Raw genomic sequence first — 25,967 nt, 5'->3', positions numbered from 1 at the left:
GTCCAGTCCACATCTCAACATTGTTCTGTCCAGTCCACATCTCAACATTGTTCTGTCCACTCCACATCTCAACACTGTTCTGTCCACTCCACTGTTCTGTCCACTCCACTGTTCTGTCCACTCCACATCTCAACACTGTTCTGTCCACTCCACTGTTCTGTCCACTCCACATCTCAACACTGTTCTGTCCACTCCACTGTTCTGTCCACTCCACTGTTCTGTCCACTCCACTGTTCTGTCCACTCCACATCTCAACACTGTTCTGTCGACTCCACTGTTCTGCCCAATTCACTGTTCTGTCCACTCCACATCTCAACACTGTTCTGTCCACTCCACTGTTCTGTCCACTCCACTGTTCTGTCCACTTCACTGTTCTGTCCACTCCACTGTTCTGTCCACTCCACTGTTCTGTCCACTCCACTGTTCTGTCCACTCCACATCTCAACACTGTTCTGTCCACTCCACTGTTCTGTCCACTCCACTGTTCTGTCCACTCCACTGTTCTGTCCACTCCACATCTCAACACTGTTTTGTCCACTTCACTGTTCTGTCCACTTCACTGTTCTGTCAAATTCACTGTTCTGTCCACTCCACTGTTCTGTCCACTCCACATCTCAACACTGTTCTGTCCACTCCACTGTTCTGTCCACTCCACTGTTCTGTCCACTCCACTGTTCTGTCCATTTCACTGTTCTGTCGACTTCACTGTTCTGTCCACTTCACTGTTCTGTCCACTTCACTGTTCTGTCCACTCCTCATCTCAACACTGTTCTGTCCACTCCACTATTCTGTCCACTCCTCATCTCAACACTGTTCTGTCCACTCCACTATTCTGTCCACTCCTCATCTCAACACTGTTCTGTCCACTCCACTATTCTGTCCACTCCACATCTCAACACTGTTCTGTCCACTCCCCTGTTCTGTCCACTCCACTATTCTGTCCACTCCACATCTCAACACTGTTCTGTCCACTCCCCTGTTCTGTCCACTTCACTGTTCTGTCCACTTCACTGTTCTGTCCAGTCCACATCTCAACATTGTTCTGTCCACTCCACATCTCAACACTGTTCTGTCCACTCCACTGTTCTGTCCACTCCACTGTTCTGTCCACTCCACATCTCAACACTGTTCTGTCCACTCCACTGTTCTGCCCACTTCACTGTTCTGTCCACTCCACTGTTCTGTCCACTCCACTGTTCTGTCCATTCCACTGTTCTGTCCACTCCACATCTCAACACTGTTCTGTCCACTCCACTGTTCTGTCCACTCCACTGTTCTGTCCACTCCACATCTAAACACTGTTCTGTCCACTCCACTGTTCTGCCCACTTCACTGTTCTGTCCACTCCACTGTTCTGTCCACTCCACTGTTCTGTCCATTCCACTGTTCTGTCCACTCCACATCTCAACACTGTTCTGTCCACTCCACTGTTCTGTCCACTCCACTGTTCTGTCCACTCCACATCTAAACACTGTTCTGTCCACTCCACTGTTCTGTCCACTCCACTGTTCTGTCCACTCCACTGTTCTGTCCACTTCACTGTTCTGTCCACTCCACTGTTCTGTCCACTCCACTGTTCTGTCCACTCCACTGTTCTGTCCACTCCACATCTCAACACTGTTCTGTCCACTCCACTGTTCTGTCCACTTCACTGTTCTGTCCACTCCACTGTTCTGTCCACTCCACATCTCAACACTGTTCTGTCCACACCACTGTTCTGTCCACTCCACTGTTCTGTCCACTCCACTGTTCTGTCCACTCCACATCTCAACACTGTTCTGTCCACTTCACTGTTCTGTCCACTTCACTGTTCTGTCCACTCCACTGTTCTGTCCACTCCACTGTTCTGTCCACTCCACTGTTCTGTCCACTCCACATCTCAACACTGTTCTGTCCACTCCACTGTTCTGTCCACTCCACATCTCAACACTGTTCTGTCCACTCCACTGTTCTGTCCACTCCACTGTTCTGTCCACTCCACATCTCAACACTGTTCTGTCGACTCCACTGTTCTGCCCACTTCACTGTTCTGTCCACTCCACTGTTCTGTCCACTCCACATCTCAACACTGTTCTGTCCACTCCACTGTTCTGTCCACTCCACTGTTCTGTCCACTTCACTGTTCTGTCCACTCCACTGTTCTGTCCACTCCACTGTTCTGTCCACTTCACTGTTCTGTCCACTCCACTGTTCTGTCCACTCCACTGTTCTGTCCACTCTACATCTCAACACTGTTCTGTCCACTCCACTGTTCTGTCCACTTCCCTGTTCTGTCCAGTCCACTGTTCTGTCCACTCCACATCTCAACACTGTTCTGTCCACTCCACTGTTCTGTCCACTCCACTGTTCTGTCCACTCCACTGTTCTGTCCACTCCACTGTTCTGTCCACTCCACATCTCAACACTGTTTTGTCCACTTCACTGTTCTGTCCACTTCACTGTTCTGTCCACTTCACTGTTCTGTCCACTCCACTGTTCTGTCCACTCCACTGTTCTGTCCACTCCACATTTCAACACTGTTCTGTCCACTCCGCTGTTCTATCCACTCCACTGTTCTGTCCACTCCACTGTTCTGTCCACTCCACTGTTCTGTCCATTTCACTGTTCTGTCCACTTCACTGTTCTGTCCACTTCACTGTTCTGTCCACTCCACTGTTCTGTCCACTCCTCATCTCAACACTGTTCTGTCCACTCCACTATTCTGTCCACTCCTCATCTCAACACTGTTCTGTCCACTCCACTATTCTGTCCACTCCTCATCTCAACACTGTTCTGTCCACTCCACTATTCTGTCCACTCCACATCTCAACACTGTTCTGTCCACTCCCCTGTTCTGTCCACTCCACTATTCTGTCCACTCCACATCTCAACACTGTTCTGTCCACTCCCCTGTTCTGTCCACTTCACTGTTCTGTCCACTTCACTGTTCTGTCCAGTCCACATCTCAACATTGTTCTGTCCACTCCACATCTCAACATTGTTCTGTCCAGTCCACATCTCAACATTGTTCTGTCCACTCCACATCTCAACACTGTTCTGTCCACTCCACTGTTCTGTCCACTCCACTGTTCTGTCCACTCCACTGTTCTGTCCACTCCACATCTCAACACTGTTCTGTCCACTTCACTGTTCTGTCCACTCCACATCTCAACACTGTTCTGTCCACTCCACTGTTCTGTCCACTCCACTGTTCTGTCCACTCCACATCTCAACACTGTTCTGTCGACTCCACTGTTCTGCCCACTTCACTGTTCTGTCCACTCCACTGTTCTGTCCACTCCACATCTCAACACTGTTCTGTCCACTCCACTGTTCTGTCCACTCCACTGTTCTGTCCACTTCACTGTTCTGTCCAATCCACTGTTCTGTCCACTCCACTGTTCTGTCCACTTCACTGTTCTGTCCACTCCACTGTTCTGTCCACTCCACTGTTCTGTCCACTCCACTGTTCTGTCCACTCCACATCTCAACACTGTTCTGTCCACTCCACTGTTCTGTCCACTTCCCTGTTCTGTCCAGTCCACTGTTCTGTCCACTCCACATCTCAACACTGTTCTGTCCACTCCACTGTTCTGTCCACTCCACTGTTCTGTCCACTCCACGCGCCACCCACTCTCAACACTGTTTTGTCCACTTCAATGTTCTGTCCACTTCACTGTTCTGTCCACTTCACTGTTCTGTCCACTCCACTCCACTGTTCTGTCCACTCCACATCTCAACACTGTTCTGTCCACTCCACTGTTCTGTCCACTCCACTGTTCTGTCCACTCCACTGTTCTGTCCACTCCACTGTTCTGTCCATTTCACTGTTCTGTCCACTTCACTGTTCTGTCCACTTCACTGTTCTGTCCACTCCACTGTTCTGTCCACTCCTCATCTCAACACTGTTCTGTCCACTCCACTATTCTGTCCACTCCTCATCTCAACACTGTTCTGTCCACTCCACTATTCTGTCCACTCCTCATCTCAACACTGTTCTGTCCACTCCACTATTCTGTCCACTCCACATCTCAACACTGTTCTGTCCACTCCCCTGTTCTGTCCACTTCACTGTTCTGTCCACTTCACTGTTCTGTCCAGTCCACATCTCAACATTGTTCTGTCCACTCCACATCTCAACATTGTTCTGTCCGTCCACATCTCAACATTGTTCTGTCCACTCCACATCTCAACACTGTTCTGTCCACTCCACTGTTCTGTCCACTCCACATCTCAACATTGTTCTGTCCAGTCCACATCTCAACATTGTTCTGTCCACTCCACATCTCAACACTGTTCTGTCCACTCCACTGTTCTGTCCACTCCACATCTCAACACTGTTCTGTCCACTCCACTGTTCTGTCCACTCCACTGTTCTGTCCACACCACTGTTTTGTCCACTCCACTGTTCTGTCCACTCCACTGTTCTGTCCACTCCACTGTTCTGTCCAGTCCACAACTCAACACTGTTCTGTCCACTCCTCTGTTCTGTCGACCTCCCTGTTTTGTCCACTCCACTGTTCTGTCCAGTCCACTGTTCTATCCACTCCACTGTTCTGTCCAGTCCACATCTCAACATTGTTCTGTCCACTCCTCATCTCAACACTGTTCTGTCCACTCCACTGTTCTGTCCACTCCACTGTTCTGTCCACTCCACTGTTCTGTCCACTCCACTGTTCTGTCCACTCCACTGTTCTGTCCACTCCTCATCTCAACACTGTTCTGTCCACTCCACTGTTCTGTCCACTCCTCATCTCAACACTGTTCTGTCCACTCCACTATTCTGTCCACTCCACATCTCAACACTGTTCTGTCCACTCCCCTGTTCTGTCCACTTCACTGTTCTGTCCACTTCACTGTTCTGTCCACTTCACTGTTCTGTCCAGTCCACATCTCAACATTGTTCTGTCCACTCCACATCTCAACATTATTCTGTCCAGTCCACATCTCAACACTGTTCTGTCCACTCCACATCTCAACACTGTTCTGTCCACTCCACTGTTCTGTCCACTCCACATCTCAACACTGTTCTGTCCACTCCACTGTTCTGTCCACTCCACTGTTCTGTCCACTCCTCTGTTCTGTCGACTTCCCTGTTTTGTCCACTCCACTGTTCTGTCCAGTCCACTGTTCTATCCACTCCACTGTTCTGTCCAGTCCACATCTCAATATTGTTCTGTCCACTCCTCATCTCAACACTGTTCTGTCCACTCCACTGTTCTGTCCACTTCACTGTTCTGTCCACTCCACTGTTCTGTCCACTCCACTGTTCTGTCCACTCCACTGTTCTGTCCAGTCCACATCTCAACATTGTTCTGTCCACTCCACATCTCAACATTGTTCTGTCCACTCCACATCTCAACATTGTTCTGTCCACTCCACATCTCAACACTGTTCTGTCCACTCCACTGTTCTGTCCACTCCACATCTCAACACTGTTCTGTCCACTCCACTGTTCTGTCCACTCCACTGTTCTGTCCACTCCACTGTTCTGTCCAGTCCACTGTTCTATCCACTCCACTGTTCTGTCCAGTCCACAACTCAACACTGTTCTGTCCACTCCTCTGTTCTGTCGACTTCCCTGTTTTGTCCACTCCACTGTTCTGTCCAGTCCACTGTTCTATCCACTCCACTGTTCTGTCCAGTCCACATCTCAACATTGTTCTGTCCACTCCTCATCTCAACACTGTTCTGTCCACTCCACTGTTCTGTCCACTCCTCATCTCAACACTGTTCTGTCCACTCCACTATTCTGTCCACTCCACATCTCAACACTGTTTTGTCCACTCCCCTGTTCTGTCCACTTCACTGTTCTGTCCACTTCACTGTTCTGTCCACTTCACTGTTCTGTCCAGTCCACATCTCAACATTGTTCTGTCCACTCCACATCTCAACATTATTCTGTCCAGTCCACATCTCAACATTGTTCTGTCCACTCCACATCTCAACACTGTTCTGTCCACTCCACTGTTCTGTCCACTCCACATCTCAACACTGTTCTGTCCACTCCACTGTTCTGTCCACTCCACTGTTCTGTCCACTCCTCTGTTCTGTCGACTTCCCTGTTTTGTCCACTCCACTGTTCTGTCCAGTCCACTGTTCTATCCACTCCACTGTTCTGTCCAGTCCACATCTCAACATTGTTCTGTCCACTCCTCATCTCAACACTGTTCTGTCCACTCCACTGTTCTGTCCACTTCACTGTTCTGTCCACTCCACTGTTCTGTCCACTCCACTGTTCTGTCCACTCCACTGTTCTGTCCAGTCCACATCTCAACATTGTTCTGTCCACTCCACATCTCAACATTGTTCTGTCCACTCCACATCTCAACATTGTTCTGTCCACTCCACATCTCAACACTGTTCTGTCCACTCCACTGTTCTGTCCACTCCACATCTCAACACTGTTCTGTCCACTCCACTGTTCTGTCCACTCCACCGTTCTGTCCACTCCACTGTTCTGTCCAGTCCACTGTTCTATCCACTCCACTGTTCTGTCCAGTCCACAACTCAACACTGTTCTGTCCACTCCTCTGTTCTGTCGACTTCCCTGTTTTGTCCACTCCACTGTTCTGTCCAGTCCACTGTTCTATCCACTCCACTGTTCTGTCCAGTCCACATCTCAACATTGTTCTGTCCACTCCTCATCTCAACACTGTTCTGTCCACTCCACTGTTCTGTCCACTCCTCATCTCAACACTGTTCTGTCCACTCCACTATTCTGTCCACTCCACATCTCAACACTGTTTTGTCCACTCCCCTGTTCTGTCCACTTCACTGTTCTGTCCACTTCACTGTTCTGTCCAGTCCACATCTCAACATTGTTCTGTCCACTCCACATCTCAACATTATTCTGTCCAGTCCACATCTCAACATTGTTCTGTCCACTCCACATCTCAACACTGTTCTGTCCACTCCACTGTTCTGTCCACTCCACATCTCAACACTGTTCTGTCCACTCCACTGTTCTGTCCACTCCACTGTTCTGTCCACTCCAATGTTCTGTCCAGTCCACAACTCAACACTGTTCTGTCCACTCCTCTGTTCTGTCGACTTCCCTGTTTTGTCCACTCCACTGTTCTATCCACTCCTCATCTCAACACTGTTCTGTCCACTCCACTATTCTGTCCACTCCACATCTCAACACTGTTCTGTCCACTCCACTGTTCTGTCCACTCCACATCTCAACACTGTTCTGTCCACTCCACTGTTCTGTCCACTCCACTGTTCTGTCCACTCCACTGTTCTGTCCACTCCACTGTTCTGTCCACTCCACATCTCAACACTGTTCTGTCCACTCCACTGTTCTGTCCACTTCACTGTTCTGTCCACTCCACTGTTCTGTCCACTCCACTATTCTGTCCACTCCACATCTCAACACTGTTCTGTCCACTCCCCTGTTCTGTCCACTCCACTATTCTGTCCACTCCACATCTCAACACTGTTCTGTCCACTCCCCTGTTCTGTCCACTTCACTGTTCTGTCCACTTCACTGTTCTGTCCAGTCCACATCTCAACATTGTTCTGTCCACTCCACATCTCAACATTGTTCTGTCCAGTCCACATCTCAACATTGTTCTGTCCACTCCACATCTCAACACTGTTCTGTCCACTCCACTGTTTTGTCCACTCCACTGTTCTGTCCACTCCACTGTTCTGTCCAGTCCACTGTTCTATCCACTCCACTGTTCTGTCCAGTCCACAACTCAACACTGTTCTGTCCACTCCTCTGTTCTGTCGACTTCCCTGTTTTGTCCACTCCACTGTTCTGTCCAGTCCACTGTTCTATCCACTCCACTGTTCTGTCCAGTCCACATCTCAACATTGTTCTGTCCACTCCTCATCTCAACACTGTTCTGTCCACTCCACTGTTCTGTCCACTTCACTGTTCTGTCCACTCCACTGTTCTGTCCACTCCACTGTTCTGTCCACTCCTCATCTCAACACTGTTCTGTCCACTCCACTATTCTGTCCACTCCACATCTCAACACTGTTCTGTCCACTCACCTGTTCTGTCCACTTCACTGTTCTGTCCACTTCACTGTTCTGTCCACTTCACTGTTCTGTCCAGTCCACATCTCAACATTGTTCTGTCCACTCCTCATCTCAACACTGTTCTGTCCACTCCACTGTTCTGTCCACTTCACTGTTCTGTCCACTCCACTGTTCTGTCCACTCCACTGTTCTGTCCACTCCACTGTTCTGTCCACTTCACTGTTCTGTCCAGTCCACATCTCAACATTGTTCTGTCCACTCCACATCTCAACATTGTTCTGTCCAGTCCACATCTCAACATTGTTCTGTCCACTCCACATCTCAACACTGTTCTGTCCACTCCACTGTTCTGTCCACTCCACTGTTCTGTCCACTCCACTGTTCTGTCCACTCCACTGTTCTGTCCACTCCACTGTTCTGTCCAGTCCACTGTTCTGTCCAGTCCACTGTTCTATCCACTCCACTGTTCTGTCCAGTCCACATCTCAACATTGTTCTGTCCACTCCTCATCTCAACACTGTTCTGTCCACTCCACTATTCTGTCCACTCCACATCTCAACACTGTTCTGTCCACTCCACTGTTCTGTCCACTTCACTGTTCTGTCCACTCCACTGTTCTGTCCACTCCACTGTTCTGTCCACTCCACTGTTCTGTCCACTCCTCATCTCAACACTGTTCTGTCCACTCCACTATTCTGTCCACTCCACATCTCAACACTGTTCTGTCCACTCTCCTGTTCTGTCCACTTCACTGTTCTGTCCACTTCAATGTTCTGTCCAGTCCACATCTCAACATTGTTCTGTCCACTCCTCATCTCAACACTGTTCTGTCCACTCCACTGTTCTGTCCACTTCACTGTTCTGTCCACTTCACTGTTCTGTCCACTCCACTGTTCTGTCCACTCCACTGTTCTGTCCAGTCCACTGTTCTATCCACTCCACTGTTCTGTCCAGTCCACATCTCAACATTGTTCTGTCCACTCCTCATCTCAACACTGTTCTGTCCACTCCACTGTTCTGTCCACTCCTCATCTCAACACTGTTCTGTCCACTCCACTATTCTGTCCACTCCACATCTCAACACTGTTTTGTCCACTCCCCTGTTCTGTCCACTTCACTGTTCTGTCCACTTCACTGTTCTGTCCACTTCACTGTTCTGTCCAGTCCACATCTCAACATTGTTCTGTCCACTCCACATCTCAACATTATTCTGTCCAGTCCACATCTCAACATTGTTCTGTCCACTCCACATCTCAACACTGTTCTGTCCACTCCACTGTTCTGTCCACTCCACATCTCAACACTGTTCTGTCCACTCCACTGTTCTGTCCACTCCACTGTTCTGTCCACTCCAATGTTCTGTCCAGTCCACAACTCAACACTGTTCTGTCCACTCCTCTGTTCTGTCGACTTCCCTGTTTTGTCCACTCCACTGTTCTATCCACTCCTCATCTCAACACTGTTCTGTCCACTCCACTATTCTGTCCACTCCACATCTCAACACTGTTCTGTCCACTCCACTGTTCTGTCCACTCCACATCTCAACACTGTTCTGTCCACTCCACTGTTCTGTCCACTCCACTGTTCTGTCCACTCCACTGTTCTGTCCACTCCACATCTCAACACTGTTCTGTCCACTCCACTGTTCTGTCCACTTCACTGTTCTGTCCACTCCACTGTTCTGTCCACTCCACTATTCTGTCCACTCCACATCTCAACACTGTTCTGTCCACTCCCCTGTTCTGTCCACTCCACTATTCTGTCCACTCCACATCTCAACACTGTTCTGTCCACTCCCCTGTTCTGTCCACTTCACTGTTCTGTCCAGTCCACATCTCAACATTGTTCTGTCCACTCCACATCTCAACATTGTTCTGTCCAGTCCACATCTCAACATTGTTCTGTCCACTCCACATCTCAACACTGTTCTGTCCACTCCACTGTTTTGTCCACTCCACTGTTCTGTCCACTCCACTGTTCTGTCCAGTCCACTGTTCTATCCACTCCACTGTTCTGTCCAGTCCACAACTCAACACTGTTCTGTCCACTCCTCTGTTCTGTCGACTTCCCTGTTTTGTCCACTCCACTGTTCTGTCCAGTCCACTGTTCTATCCACTCCACTGTTCTGTCCAGTCCACATCTCAACATTGTTCTGTCCACTCCTCATCTCAACACTGTTCTGTCCACTCCACTGTTCTGTCCACTTCACTGTTCTGTCCACTCCACTGTTCTGTCCACTCCTCATCTCAACACTGTTCTGTCCACTCCACTATTCTGTCCACTCCACATCTCAACACTGTTCTGTCCACTCACCTGTTCTGTCCACTTCACTGTTCTGTCCACTTCACTGTTCTGTCCACTTCACTGTTCTGTCCAGTCCACATCTCAACATTGTTCTGTCCACTCCTCATCTCAACACTGTTCTGTCCACTCCACTGTTCTGTCCACTTCACTGTTCTGTCCACTCCACTGTTCTGTCCACTCCACTGTTCTGTCCACTCCACTGTTCTGTCCACTTCACTGTTCTGTCCAGTCCACATCTCAACATTGTTCTGTCCACTCCACATCTCAACATTGTTCTGTCCAGTCCACATCTCAACATTGTTCTGTCCACTCCACATCTCAACACTGTTCTGTCCACTCCACTGTTCTGTCCACTCCACTGTTCTGTCCACTCCACTGTTCTGTCCACTCCACTGTTCTGTCCAGTCCACTGTTCTGTCCAGTCCACTGTTCTATCCACTCCACTGTTCTGTCCAGTCCACATCTCAACATTGTTCTGTCCACTCCTCATCTCAACACTGTTCTGTCCACTCCACTATTCTGTCCACTCCACATCTCAACACTGTTCTGTCCACTCCACTGTTCTGTCCACTTCACTGTTCTGTCCACTCCACTGTTCTGTCCACTCCACTGTTCTGTCCACTCCTCATCTCAACACTGTTCTGTCCACTCCACTATTCTGTCCACTCCACATCTCAACACTGTTCTGTCCACTCTCCTGTTCTGTCCACTTCACTGTTCTGTCCACTTCACTGTTCTGTCCACTTCAATGTTCTGTCCAGTCCACATCTCAACATTGTTCTGTCCACTCCTCATCTCAACACTGTTCTGTCCACTCCACTGTTCTGTCCACTTCACTGTTCTGTCCACTTCAATGTTCTGTCCAGTCCACATCTCAACATTGTTCTGTCCACTCCTCATCTCAACACTGTTCTGTCCACTCCACTGTTCTGTCCACTTCACTGTTCTGTCCACTTCACTGTTCTGTCCACTCCACTGTTCTGTCCACTCCACTGTTCTGTCCAGTCCACTGTTCTATCCACTCCACTGTTCTGTCCAGTCCACATCTCAACATTGTTCTGTCCACTCCTCATCTCAACACTGTTCTGTCCACTCCACTGTTCTGTCCACTCCTCATCTCAACACTGTTCTGTCCACTCCACTATTCTGTCCACTCCACATCTCAACACTGTTTTGTCCACTCCCCTGTTCTGTCCACTTCACTGTTCTGTCCACTTCACTGTTCTGTCCACTTCACTGTTCTGTCCAGTCCACATCTCAACATTGTTCTGTCCACTCCACATCTCAACATTATTCTGTCCAGTCCACATCTCAACATTGTTCTGTCCACTCCACATCTCAACACTGTTCTGTCCACTCCACTGTTCTGTCCACTCCACATCTCAACACTGTTCTGTCCACTCCACTGTTCTGTCCACTCCACTGTTCTGTCCACTCCAATGTTCTGTCCAGTCCACAACTCAACACTGTTCTGTCCACTCCTCTGTTCTGTCGACTTCCCTGTTTTGTCCACTCCACTGTTCTATCCACTCCTCATCTCAACACTGTTCTGTCCACTCCACTATTCTGTCCACTCCACATCTCAACACTGTTCTGTCCACTCCACTGTTCTGTCCACTCCACATCTCAACACTGTTCTGTCCACTCCACTGTACTGTCCACTCCACTGTTCTGTCCACTCCACTGTTCTGTCCACTCCACATCTCAACACTGTTCTGTCCACTCCACTGTTCTGTCCACTTCACTGTTCTGTCCACTTCACTGTTCTGTCCACTCCACTATTCTGTCCACTCCACATCTCAACACTGTTCTGTCCACTCCCCTGTTCTGTCCACTCCACTATTCTGTCCACTCCACATCTCAACACTGTTCTGTCCACTCCCCTGTTCTGTCCACTTCACTGTTCTGTCCAGTCCACATCTCAACATTGTTCTGTCCACTCCACATCTCAACATTGTTCTGTCCAGTCCACATCTCAACATTGTTCTGTCCACTCCACATCTCAACACTGTTCTGTCCACTCCACTGTTTTGTCCACTCCACTGTTCTGTCCACTCCACTGTTCTGTCCAGTCCACTGTTCTATCCACTCCACTGTTCTGTCCAGTCCACAACTCAACACTGTTCTGTCCACTCCTCTGTTCTGTCGACTTCCCTGTTTTGTCCACTCCACTGTTCTGTCCAGTCCACTGTTCTATCCACTCCACTGTTCTGTCCAGTCCACATCTCAACATTGTTCTGTCCACTCCTCATCTCAACACTGTTCTGTCCACTCCACTGTTCTGTCCACTTCACTGTTCTGTCCACTCCACTGTTCTGTCCACTCCTCATCTCAACACTGTTCTGTCCACTCCACTATTCTGTCCACTCCACATCTCAACACTGTTCTGTCCACTCACCTGTTCTGTCCACTTCACTGTTCTGTCCACTTCACTGTTCTGTCCACTTCACTGTTCTGTCCAGTCCACATCTCAACATTGTTCTGTCCACTCCTCATCTCAACACTGTTCTGTCCACTCCACTGTTCTGTCCACTTCACTGTTCTGTCCACTCCACTGTTCTGTCCACTCCACTGTTCTGTCCACTCCACTGTTCTGTCCACTTCACTGTTCTGTCCAGTCCACATCTCAACATTGTTCTGTCCACTCCACATCTCAACATTGTTCTGTCCAGTCCACATCTCAACATTGTTCTGTCCACTCCACATCTCAACACTGTTCTGTCCACTCCACTGTTCTGTCCACTCCACTGTTCTGTCCACTCCACTGTTCTGTCCACTCCACTGTTCTGTCCACTCCACTGTTCTGTCCAGTCCACTGTTCTGTCCAGTCCACTGTTCTATCCACTCCACTGTTCTGTCCAGTCCACATCTCAACATTGTTCTGTCCACTCCTCATCTCAACACTGTTCTGTCCACTCCACTATTCTGTCCACTCCACATCTCAACACTGTTCTGTCCACTCCACTGTTCTGTCCACTTCACTGTTCTGTCCACTCCACTGTTCTGTCCACTCCACTGTTCTGTCCACTCCACTGTTCTGTCCACTCCTCATCTCAACACTGTTCTGTCCACTCCACTATTCTGTCCACTCCACATCTCAACACTGTTCTGTCCACTCTCCTGTTCTGTCCACTTCACTGTTCTGTCCACTTCACTGTTCTGTCCACTTCAATGTTCTGTCCAGTCCACATCTCAACATTGTTCTGTCCACTCCTCATCTCAACACTGTTCTGTCCACTCCACTGTTCTGTCCACTTCACTGTTCTGTCCACTTCACTGTTCTGTCCACTCCACTGTTCTGTCCACTTCACTGTTCTGTCCAGTCCACATCTCAACATTGTTCTGTCCACTCCACATCTCAACATTGTTCTGTCCAGTCCACATCTCAACATTGTTCTGTCCACTCCACATCTCAACACTGTTCTGTCCACTCCACTGTTCTGTCCACTCCACATCTCAACACTGTTCTGTCCACTCCACTGTTCTGTCCACTCCACTGTTCTGTCCACTCCACTGTTCTGTCCAGTCCACTGTTCTGTCCAGTCCACTGTTCTGTCCAGTCCACTGTTCTATCCACTCCACTGTTCTGTCCAGTCCACAACTCCACACTGTTCTTTCCACTCCTCTGTTCTGTCGACTTCCCTGTTTTGTCCACTCCACTGTTCTGTCCAGTCCACTGTTCTATCCACTCCACTGTTCTGTCCAGTCCACATCTCAACATTGTTCTGTCCACTCCTCATCTCAACACTGTTCTGTCCACTTCACTGTTCTGTCCACTCCACTGTTCTGTCCACTCCACTGTTCTGTCCACTCCTCATCTCAACACTGTTCTGTCCACTCCACTATTCTGTCCACTCCACATCTCAACACTGTTCTGTCCACTCCAGTGTTCTGTCCACTCCACATCTCAACACTGTTCTGTCCACTCCACTGTTCTGTCCACTCCACTGTTCTGTCCACTCCACTGTTCTGTCCACTCCACATCTCAACACTGTTCTGTCCACTCCACTGTTCTGTCCACTTCACTGTTCTGTCCACTCCACTGTTCTGTCCACTCCACTGTTCTGTCCACTCCACTATTCTGTCCACTCCACATCTCAACACTGTTCTGTCCACTCCCCTGTTCTGTCCACTCCACTATTCTGTCCACTCCACATCTCAACACTGTTCTGTCCACTCCCCTGTTCTGTCCACTTCACTGTTCTGTCCACTTCACTGTTCTGTCCAGTCCACATCTCAACATTGTTCTGTCCACTCCACATCTCAACATTGTTCTGTCCAGTCCACATCTCAACATTGTTCTGTCCACTCCACATCTCAACACTGTTCCGTCCACTCCACTGTTCTGTCCACTCCACATCTCAACACTGTTCTGTCCACTCCACTGTTCTGTCCACTCCACTGTTATGTCCACTCCACTGTTCTGTCCAGTCCACTGTTCTATCCACTCCACTGTTCTGTCCAGCCCACAACTCAACACTGTTCTGTCCACTCCTCTGTTCTGTCGACTTCCCTGTTTTGTCCACTCCACTGTTCTGTCCAGTCCACTGTTCTATCCACTCCACTGTTCTGTCCAGTCCACATCTCAACATTGTTCTGTCCACTCCTCTGTTCTGTCGACTTCCCTGTTTTGTCCACTCCACTGTTCTGTCCAGTCCACTGTTCTATCCACTCCACTGTTCTGTCCAGTCCACATCTCAACATTGTTCTGTCCACTCCTCATCTAAACACTGTTCTGTCCACTCCACTGTTCTGTCCACTCCACTGTTCTGTCCACTCCACTGTTCTGTCCACTCCACTGTTCTGTCCACTCCTCATCTCAACACTGTTCTGTCCACTCCACTATTCTTTCCACTCCTCATCTCAACACTGTTCTGTCCACTCCACTATTCTGTCCACTCCTCATCTCAACACTGTTCTGTCCACTCCACTATTCTGTCCACTCCACATCTCAACACTGTTCTGTCCACTCCACTGTTCTGTCCACTTCACTGTTCTGTCCACTTCACTGTTCTGTCCAGTCCACATCTCAACATTGTTCTGTCCAGTCCACATCTCAACATTGTTCTGTCCACTCCACATCTCAACACTGTTCTGTCCACTCCACATCTCAACACTGTTCTGTCCACTCCACTGTTCTGTCCACTCCACATCTCAACACTGTTCTGTCCACTCCACTGTTCTGTCCACTCCACTGTTCTGTCCACTCCACTGTTCTGTCCAGTCCACAACTCAACACTGTTCTGTCCACTCCTCTGTTCTGTCGACTTCCCTGTTTTGTCCAGTCCACTGTTCTGTCCACTCCACTGTTCTGTCCACTCCACTGTTCTGTCCACTCCACTGTTCTGTCCACTCCACTGTTCTGTCCACTCCACTGTTCTGTCCACTTCACTGTTCTGTCCAGTCCACATCTCAACATTGTTCTGTCCACTCCACATCTCAACATTGTTCTGTCCAGTCCACATCTCAACATTGTTCTGTCCACTCCACATCTCAACACTGTTCTGTCCACTCCACTGTTCTGTCCACTCCACTGTTCTGTCCACTCCACTGTTTTGTCCACTCCACTGTTCTGTCCAGTCCACTGTTCTATCCACTCCACTGTTCTGTCCAGTCCACAACTCAACACTGTTCTGTCCACTCCTCTGTTCTGTCGACTTCCCTGTTTTGTCCACTCCACTGTTCTGTCCAGTCCACTGTTCTATCCACTCCACTGTTCTGTCCACTCCTCATCTCAACACTGTTCTGTCCACTCCACTGTTCTGTCCACTTCACTGTTCTGTCCACTCCACTGTTCTGTCCACTCCACTGTTCTGTCCACTCCTCATCTCAACACTGTTCTGTCCTCTCCACTATTCTGTCCACTCCTCATCTCAACACTGTTCTGTCCACTCCACTATTCTGTCCACTCCTCATCTCAACACTGTTCTGTCCACTCCACTATTCTGTCCACTCCACATCTCAACACTGTTCTGTCCACTCCCCTGTTCTGTCCACTTCACTGTTCTGTCCACTTCACTGTTCTGTCCAGTCCACATCTCAACATTGTTCTGTCCACTCCACATCTCAACATTGTTCTGTCCAGTCCACATCTCAACATTGTTTTGTCCACTCCACATCTCAACACTGTTCTGCCCACTCTACTGTTCTGTCCACTCCACATCTCAACACTGTTCTGTCCACTCCACTGTTCTGTCCAGTCCACAACGCAACACTGTTCTGTCCACTCCCGCGCGACCCCGGCCACTCCCTGCGCCAGCCACGCATCCCTCCGTTCTGTCCAGTCCACATCTCAACATTGTTCTGTCCCCCACCCCGTCGCCAGCCACTCTCAACATTGTTCTGTCCACTCCACATCTCAACACTGTTCTGTCGACTTCCCTGTTTTGTCCACTTCACTGTTCTGTCCAGTCCACATCTCAACATTGTTCTGTCCACTCCACTGTTCTGTCCACTCCACTGTTCTGTCCACTCCACTGTTCTGTCCAGTCCACATCTCAACACTGTTCTGTCCACTCCACTGTTCTGTCCACTCCTCATCTCAACACTGTTCTGTCCACTCCACTATTCTGTCCACTCCTCATCTCAACACTGTTCTGTCCACTCCACTGTTCTGTCCAGTCCACATCTCAACACTGTTCTGTCCACTCCACTGTTCTGTCCAGTCCACATCTCAACACTGTTCTGTCCACTCCACATCTCAACACTGTTCTGACCACTTCACTGTTCTGTCCACTCCACTGTTCTGTCCACTCCACATTCACTGAACCAGCCTAATCAGGTTAATAAACCAATTACATGCTACATCTTATTATTACATCTTATACATCTTATTGAGGCCACTGGCTGAGAAAAACATACTGAGGAAATGTGTGTGTGGGGGGGGGTTTGAGTGTGTGTGTGTGTGTGTGTGTGTGTGCTGGTGTGTGTGTGTTTGAGTGTGTGTGTTAACCTGAAACATGAAACGCTAACAGGAGGACACAGCAGCTGGAGCTTAGTGGAAGAGACAAAGCAGACACACACACACACACACACACACACACACACACACACACACACACACACACACACACACACACACACACACACACACACAGGAACACACACAGGAACACACTCAATCCTCCCTGGAAACCACCAGCCCATCCAGTCTCACTTTGAAAACAGGTCATGAAAGACAGGGAAGTGTTACAGTCAAAACAGTGGAACAAATACTCTGTCAAGTAACCCTGACTGTACAGTACAAAGCTACTGGGTGGGTGGAGATGGCTGACTGGGTGGCTGACTGTGTAACTGGCTGGCTGACTGAGTGACTGTGTGACTGGCTGGCTGACTAGGTGACTGACAGGCTGACTGGGTGACTGACTGGCTGACAGGCTGACTGACTGACTGGCTGACTGAGTGACTGACTGACTGGCTGACTCCCCAGCAGAGAGGGTAGCAGTGTGTTTTAGGATGGCTGACTGAGTGACTGTGTGACTGGCTGACTCCCCAGCAGAGAGGGTAGCAGTGTGTTTTAGGATGGCTGACTGAGTGACTGTGTGACTGGCTGACTCCCCAGCAGAGAGGGTAGCAGTGTGTTTTAGGATGGCTGACTGAGTGACTGTGTGACTGGCTGACTCCCCAGCAGAGAGGGTAGCAGTGTGTTTTAGGATGGCTGACTGAGTGACTGTGTGACTGGCTGACTCCCCAGCAGAGAGGGTAGCAGTGTGTTTTAGGATGGCTGACTGGGTGGCTGACTGTGTGACAGGCTGGCTGACTGAGTGACTGTGTGACTGGCTGACTCCCCAGCAGAGAGGGTAGCAGTGTGTTTTAGGATGGCTGACTGGGTGGCTGACTGTGTGACAGGCTGGCTGACTGACTGACTGTGTGACTGGCTGACTCCCCAGCAGAGAGGGTAGCAGTGTGTTTTAGGAAAAAGAGGAAAAGTCCATGTGATGGTGATCTCTTGTCATATCTATTTTATCCCCCTCTCTCTCTCACACACACACACACCAGGTATTCCCAGCTGTGGATGATATGTCTGTCTCTCCCTCTCTTCTTCCCTTTCTCTCTCCTTTCTCTCAATCTCTCTCCTCCACACTCTCTCCCTTCCTCACTCTCTCTCTCTCCCTCTCTTCTTCCCTTTCTCTCAATCTCTTTCCTCCACACTCTCTCCCTTCCTCGCTCTCTCTCTCCCACCTCCACACACTCCTGTGTTCCCATGTCTTGTGTTTAATCCAGGCTGGGATAGGGAGAGGTACAGACTCCTGTTTGATCCCAGGAATCCTTTTAACTGATACCAGATCACATTCCATCACCGACATTCCAGGGGTCAAGAGTGGAGAGAACATGAAGACAGTATGTGTGTGTGTGTGTGTGTGTGTGTGTGTGTGTGTGTGTGTGTGTGTGTGTGTGTGTGTGTGTGTGTGTGTGTGTGTGTGCGCAGTACAGATATCACATTACACTGCTGTTATTGTATATTAAGCCATCAGACAGGATCAGAGAGACCACACCCCCTGAGAGATGGCAGATGGCTTTTTCTAGCAGCACAGTAATAATGTCCCTGGCTATCATCACTGGCCCTAACACGCACATATTATCTCTGTCCTTACCCTTCACAACACAGACATGAGAGAGAGAGAGAGAGTGTGTGTGTGTGTAGGAGAGTTTAATCACACTGTCAGATGAGAGGACCCTCTCTATAGACATGAATAGACCCAGAGAGTCAAAGGTGTGTCTCCCTCTCTCCCTCTATTCTCTCTCCCTCTCTCCCTCCCTCTCTCCTGACAGTGATGTAAAACTATAGGGTTTTCTGTAACATATGTTCTAGATTATTATCACTACAGATGAACAAGATCCATACATACAGGAAGAGATGAATAACTAACGTCTATATGGCAAAGATAAACTATGTTTAAACTGGAGACATATCGTTCTATGAGTGGGAAACAGGATTTGACCTGGACTTGTTTTGATGTGCTTGCTGTAACTAAATGGAACCTTGTCTTTGTGTGAGAGACAAGAAGATCAGATTGCCTCGTTAAACAAAGCTTCTCTTTCGGGAACTAGTACTATTCTAAGTTACTGGCATGAACATAAACGCCTGTGATCTCAACCGTAACTCATTGGTGTGTAACTGTGGATTATGACTGAGGTCTGAGTGAAGCCAAAACTAAAGGCTTTGACTCAGAGTGGCGTCATCGGTGAGTCACACATAGTTGCTGGAGAGGCTATTGTGGAACAAACCCTGCCAAAGACATGGAAGACTGGATGGTTCATATGAGTAAATGAATAAATGTCAAAAGTAGCCTTTTACAAGAAATACATCTTTAACCTGTAAAAATCTGGAGAGGACAGACGCTAAACCAACTCTTTCCCAACAGCATTTTCACTTTCAAATTGCACTGAACAACTGATTAAGGGATTAATCAAATAAATAAATCACATCCTTTCTGTTATTAACTTTTTAATTTCCTGGGTCAAGAATGTGTTCATGGTTATTCCAAATAGCACCCTATTCCCTATGTAGTGCACTACTTTTGACGATGGTCCATAGGGCTTTGGTCAAAAGCAGTGCACTACATAAGGAATAGGGTGCCATTTGAGACGCTGAATCTGTCATCTCAGTGCTAATGAGTCAAACAGCAGGTCACACAGAGAGTTACAGAGACCAGCCTATTTACATAATTAAATCATAAATATAGAGAAATAGACATGTCAAAGTGTATCTCTCCAGTGATGAGCTCCTCCTCAGGGCTACAACTGATTGATATGAGAAGGCAGTTACACTACAAGCAGAACACGACGACAGAGAAACATAGTATGTCAGCAGCTCCTGATTTAAACTGTCGCTTTGGGCCAAATGAAAATTAATTAATTTCTGTGAAGAATCAATTTCTCAGATTAACTAACAGTGTTAAATGCAAAGAGACGAGAGAGAGAGAGAGAGATAGTGTGTGTGTGTGCGCGCCGCAAAAAAAAACATTACACACAACTACACATGATTGCAGAGACTCAGTTTGTGCAACTGAAACACTTTTAAAAGATTGTAAAAGGTGTCATTATTTCAACAATGTTGCATTGTTCGGTCGCTTCAACTCTTTCTAAAGACACCAGAGATAGACGAGGGCACCATGGAAACCAACTCACCTGGCGTTAGTACAGTCATTGTACAGCGTCTCGAAGTCTCTCCTGGAGATGAGTTTACACCGGTTCACTCCCGGTTGGATAGCTCCGAGGCCCCGGAGGATGCGGACCTGTTCCACGTTACAGACCACCGGTGTGATCTGGAGCCGCTTCAGCTTGGTATAGACCGTGTGCAGTCCGCCGACCAAGTGTTTCAGAAACAGGTCGAACGCCTGCGGGAGGCAGATAAGCTCGTTGTCTTTTACCGTGAAAGAGGCGAGCTTGGCGCCTCTGACCTCGACCATTTTAACCTCGTTGTTTTGCGGAGTGTTCTCAACCGGCGACGGGGTAGAATACACCGGTTTACCGGGAAGGACGTCGACCGGTGCGCCCGGGCTACCGACAGGTACTGGTAAGAGGTCCGCGCTGAAAGGGTTCAGTCCGGTGGGCGCGATAGACGGTGAAGGGGATGAGGACGTGGTTGCTGGTGGCGGAGAGTTGGTCGCCGGTGAAGTCTGTATCGGAGGCGGTTGGACGAGAGGAGCCGAGGGCATGAGAGCAGCCGGAGAGGCCATGATCCAAATCTGGATTTAAAAAAGAAACAAGCTGAAAGTCCCGAAAGTCAAGTGTAGTCTAAAAAAAGTGTCGCGTCAGAAACAGAAATCGAAGAGTTGAGAGCTCGTCGGTAGTTTTTATTTTGTTAAGCTGAGAAATGTCTTTGGCGATGCAGTGAGCGGGATAACGGGTCCGTGCGTCAGGATAACGATGACAGAATTGAGCTAGAGTGAGGAGCTCGCGGACGGGATGATACTGTCACATCATGAAAAAGAGGAGGAGCCTCTAAATATTCTTAGAACAACAGCACACGCATCTGTTGACGGTGTTCAGAACATGGGGTCCATTAGGCTAGAATAAAACTGGAATAGAAACTGAATACGTTGATGAATCATTGCTATAAGCAGCACAAGCTCTGGAGATAATGCTATACCTCGCCACTGGATTTGAACTGTAGGATATTGACTATTCAGAATGTGGAAGGTGCCCACTGCTTAGAAATAATAACCCCTCCAAAAGGACCCTCTAAAGGGGGAGAAGAGGGACAGACAAGAGGACCCTGACTTTAACCTCTGACCCTCCTCAAGCCCCCACCCCCATCTTCCTGTCACACACCACATTAGGGACTGCGCCTCCACAACCCCTCAAATGCATGCCTTTGACAGTTCCCTGCTAATGCTGGGCAGACTGAGGTTTGGAGACTCTCTGCACAAAACAAGCATACAGGCTAATTGACTCCGCTCAAAAAGATAAATAATGTCACTACCACTGACTTCGCTGATTATCGACGAATAAATGTGCTGACAACAGCTAGTTTCCATCCACTTGGCCACATTTTCCAACCAGAGATGTTTCCATCAAAATGACTTTTTGCGGATAGAAAACTGTGCGTGATGACGTACACTACCGTTCAAAAGTTTGGGTCACTTAGAAATGTCCTTGTTTTTTTTAAAAAAGCTACATTTTTTGTCTATTAAAATAACATCAAATTGATCAGAAATACAGTGTAGACACATTATTTATGTTGTAAATGACTATTGTAGCTGGAACAGCAGATTTCTTATGGAATATCTACATAGAAGGCCAGCATCCCAGAGTCCTCGCTTCACTGTTGAGAGGTCTGTTTCTTGAGCCTGTACTCGAACCCACAAATGGCCAGTTTTATTGCTTCTTTAATCAGAACAACAGTTTTCAGCTGTGCTAACATAATTGCAAAAGGGTTTTCTAATGATCAATTAGCGTTTTAAAATGATAAACTTGGATTAGCTAACACAACGTGCCATTGGAACACAGGAGTGATGGTGGCTGATAATGGGCCTATGTACGCCTATGTAGATATTCCATTAAAAATCAGCCGTTTCCTGCTACAATAGTCATTTACAACATTAACAATGTCTACACTGTATTTCTGATCAACTTGATGTTATTTTAATGGACAAAATGGACAAAAACAAGGACATTTCTAAGTGACCCCAAACTTTTGAACGGTAGTGTACGTGCAATTCAAAATGTATTTTGCTGTTAAATTCCTATATGCCGAATGAAAAATAGTTAAATGGATTACCATCGCATTTTCATCCCTAACTGATGGTGTTGTCACTAAAACGGTTGCGTTAGCCTATAGAACATGTTCCCACGTTGGTATTGGCGCATGCGCTCTAGCCAACAGCTACCTACATTATGACATTATTATGTTTAAGAGCGATATTATTTTTATTTGTCAAACGGCAACCAAGCATCGATCATGTTGTCACCAGAATAAGACCCTCGATATTTATTGGAAAGGAGCATCAAGCTCATCACCTTGTACTTTCACCATCCTGTGAAGTTCATCATCATTTATTTCATCTGTAGCCTAATAAACTGCGTGCTGTCCCGAGTCGTAGTGGGAGGACAACAGCACATATCATCGCGTGACACCAAGTTTACTTCGATATGATGGTTATTATATCAATATTTGCGCATAAAGGCGTTCGAACCGCTATTTCTCGCATAATGAATTTTAGCGACACAAAAAGATCCCACCATGTCGAACGAACAAATTGTCTGTCGGCATTTATGAAATTGTACCAGCATTTCATGTTTCCATCAGCCAGGTCGTGACTTTTTTCCCAGGTAATTCATTCGCATGAAATGGATGGCCGTGGTTAGTGATATGGGGTTGTCTCACTTAGTTACCTTAAGATGAATGCACAACGCTCTAACTGTAAGTCGCATCTGCCAAATTACACAAATGTTTAAAAAAAACACACACAAAAAAACATGAAAGAAAACACGGAATATACACATTATCTGTAAATTAAAGGCATCAAGTGAACAATGTGGATATTGGAGCTTTTCGATGCACCTTTGTTTTATCCGATATATAGCCTCGTCTCCATAGGAATACACAGTGCTTTAACGGAACATCACGTTGATAATGATCTAAGTCGCAGAGGGAGAGAAGAAAACCTCAAGAGAGCGTGTTATGAAGAGGAGGTGGAGAGAAAAGTCTCTTTATTCAGCTTAAAGGTCTTTTCACTCTTTTTCTGCTTCCCCATCCCTCTTTTGAATAAGCCTCTTGTGTTTTTTAATTGGCTGGAATTAATCTTAGGGATGTAGATGCCTGATTTGCATTCATTAAAAGTCAACTGAAGAAGTCAAGCTTGATTCTAATCAAATGTGCTTAATTATGCTTAGCTTTCAGCATCTCCCAGGAGAGAAGAGAGAGAACTGAACTTGACTTTTGTCTTTGAAAACTCCTGCACAATCTCCTGCTGAGATGGCTTTTTACCAGCAAATAGACATTTTAAATGTCAGGACTCACTAAAAGACATGGAGAGGGGGAATGGCCACCTATTGGAGGAAAAATCTATGCCACGGGTCTGAAACCTGCGGCCCACGGGCCAGATGCGGCCTATTCGCCGGTTTATAGCGGCAAATTGATTTACACACATAATATCAGAAGTGTACTTCAATGTCAAATGAGCACCATCCAGCCAGTAATAAACCTCAAATAGGGCGCCAAATTTCACCCAAAACATATTTGAAAGCTGAAGGCCACTGTGAGGGGGCTCTCTGTCGCTGCTGAAAAATGGCGTAAGGACCATAGAAATATAATGACTAGAACTGACATTCCCATTCTATTTCTGTAATAGATAATTATATATCTATGGTGGTGACATCCTGTGTCTGTTAGTCAGTCTGCTGTCAGTACCACTCTACCCTGCAGGGGTAGATACTCAGGACAACCACATCAGACTGATGAGGCATAAATACCACTCTATCCATTCTCATTAAGTAAATAACAACATCTTTAACGCTTCATCTCTATCAAGAGGCCTCGGGTCAGTGGGTGAGGAAGAGCAAGAGAAAGAGAGAGAGGTAATAAAGAGACAGAGACCAAGATAAAGAGAGAGAGAGGGAGTAAAGAGAGAGACAGAGATAAAGATAAAGAGAGAGAGGTAGTAGAGAGACAGAGACCAAGATAAAGAGAGAGAGAGGTAGTAAAGAGAGAGACAGAGATAAAGAGAGAGAGAGATTTTGAAATCTGTCCCAACCACTCTCAGCCATAATCCTAACAGACAAGTCTTTCCGTCAGGAGCTGAATCAGCCATTAGGACCCAAATCAACACAGAGTTCCAGAATGCTCCCGTGTCATCGATGATAATGGAAATTGATTATGCGTATGGAAATGAGCTGTAGTCCGCGGCAACGTGACCTTCAGCGGTGCTAATTGAAACAAGTGTGGAGCCTCAGCGTCAGTTATCAGGCCTAACAGCACACCATAAATCATCATGAAAACCCCTGTCACAACACGACCCATTAGAACGGATGTGTTGTTTTTCTCTCCCTGTATCAGACCAGTCTGAACATGTCCGTTGGTTAGATCCCTAGGTTAATAGGACCAGATTAAGCTTTAGAAACGGATGGACAGTCACAGTTCAGACTCATGTAGGTGTGGAGATGGAGAGAGAGAGAGAGAGAGAGAGAGAGAGAGAGAGAAGAGGGAGAGAGAGAGAGAAAGAGGGGGGAGGGAGAGAGAGCGAAAGAGAGAGGGAGTGAGAGAGAGAGATTTAAGGAAAAAGAGAGAGCGAGGGAGTGAGAGAGAGAGAGAGAGAGAGAAAGAAAGAAAGAGGGAATGAGAGAGTGAGAAGGAAAGAAAGAAAGAAAAAGAGAGAGAGAGGGAGTGAGAGAGAGAGAGAAGGAGAGAGAGAGAGAAGGAGAGAGAGCTGATGTGGTGATGATGGGGATTGATTTAGTTAGAGTTTGAGGTGAGGAGGTAAGGAACGGTGCCAGTGGCACAGAACAGGTTGAAGGAAAAGAAGAGATTAATGAGCCAAATACACTTGATCTTGCTAGCCTCATTTTTGTGTCGAAAGTAGCATACTTGTTTTACTTAGTTGAGTTGACTCAATTTGACCTTGTGCATCCAACTGAAAAAAAACTGTGTTGAGTGAGTGAGAAAAATAGCCAACACCCTAAGAAAAAAAGGTGCTGTCTAGAAGCTAAAAGGATTCTTCAGCTGTCCCCATAGCAGAACCCTTTGAAGAACCCATTTTGGTTTCAGGTAGAACCCTTTCCACAGCTACATGAAACCCAAAAGGGTTCTACCTGGAACCAAAAAGGGTTCTGCCTGTAACCAAAAAAGGGTTCTACCTGTAACCAAAAAGGGTTCTACCTGTAACCAAAAAGGGTTCTACCTGTAACCAAAAAGGGTTCTCCTATAGGGACAGCCTAAGAACCCTTTCGGAATCCTTTTTTCTAAGAGTGTACATATCAAGTCAACTGACAGAGAGGCAAAGTTAGGTGTAGTTAGTAGACTGTAGATGTTTCTAGTGAAGAAGCAGCTCACTGGTCAGTGCCAGACAGCAGTAAACTGGTAATAAAGTTGTAATGAAGTATGAGGTCAACAGAATCGCCACATAAAGACATGAAGAGTCATTGAAAAAGTATAAAGTCAATCTCATTGTGGAAGATTGAATTAACATAAATTGTTGACGACTAGAGGTTATTATTGAGAATACATTTATGAACCAAACAATATG

The 25,967-nt window shown here is 47.4% G+C and overlaps 1 protein-coding gene across 2 annotated transcripts in view; it reads right to left on the bottom strand.

Annotated features, from left to right (window-relative positions):
* LOC106574830 (dachshund homolog 1) overlaps positions 1 to 21,476 on the bottom strand; it is a 95,411-nt gene extending 73,935 nt beyond the window's left edge. Inside the window, exon 1 of one of the 2 annotated variants that reach the window (XR_014381022.1) lies at positions 20,410 to 21,476. Coding sequence is in view for 1 of the 2 variants with exons in the window: in XM_082963157.1 (XP_082819283.1) it covers positions 20,410 to 20,960 (551 nt within the window). In the remaining variant the exon portion in view is untranslated. The remainder of the gene's footprint in view (positions 1 to 20,409) is intronic. The other variant, XM_082963157.1, reaches the window with a different exon arrangement.
* Positions 21,477 to 25,967: the final 4,491 nt, after the last annotated feature.

Source organism: Salmo salar, chromosome 16, assembly GCF_965601325.2.
Source record: "Salmo salar chromosome 16, fSalSal1, whole genome shotgun sequence".
NCBI lineage: Eukaryota > Metazoa > Chordata > Actinopteri > Salmoniformes > Salmonidae > Salmo > Salmo salar.
Note: the sequence above shows the minus strand (reverse complement) of the source record. Positions and strands in the feature narration are given on the sequence as shown.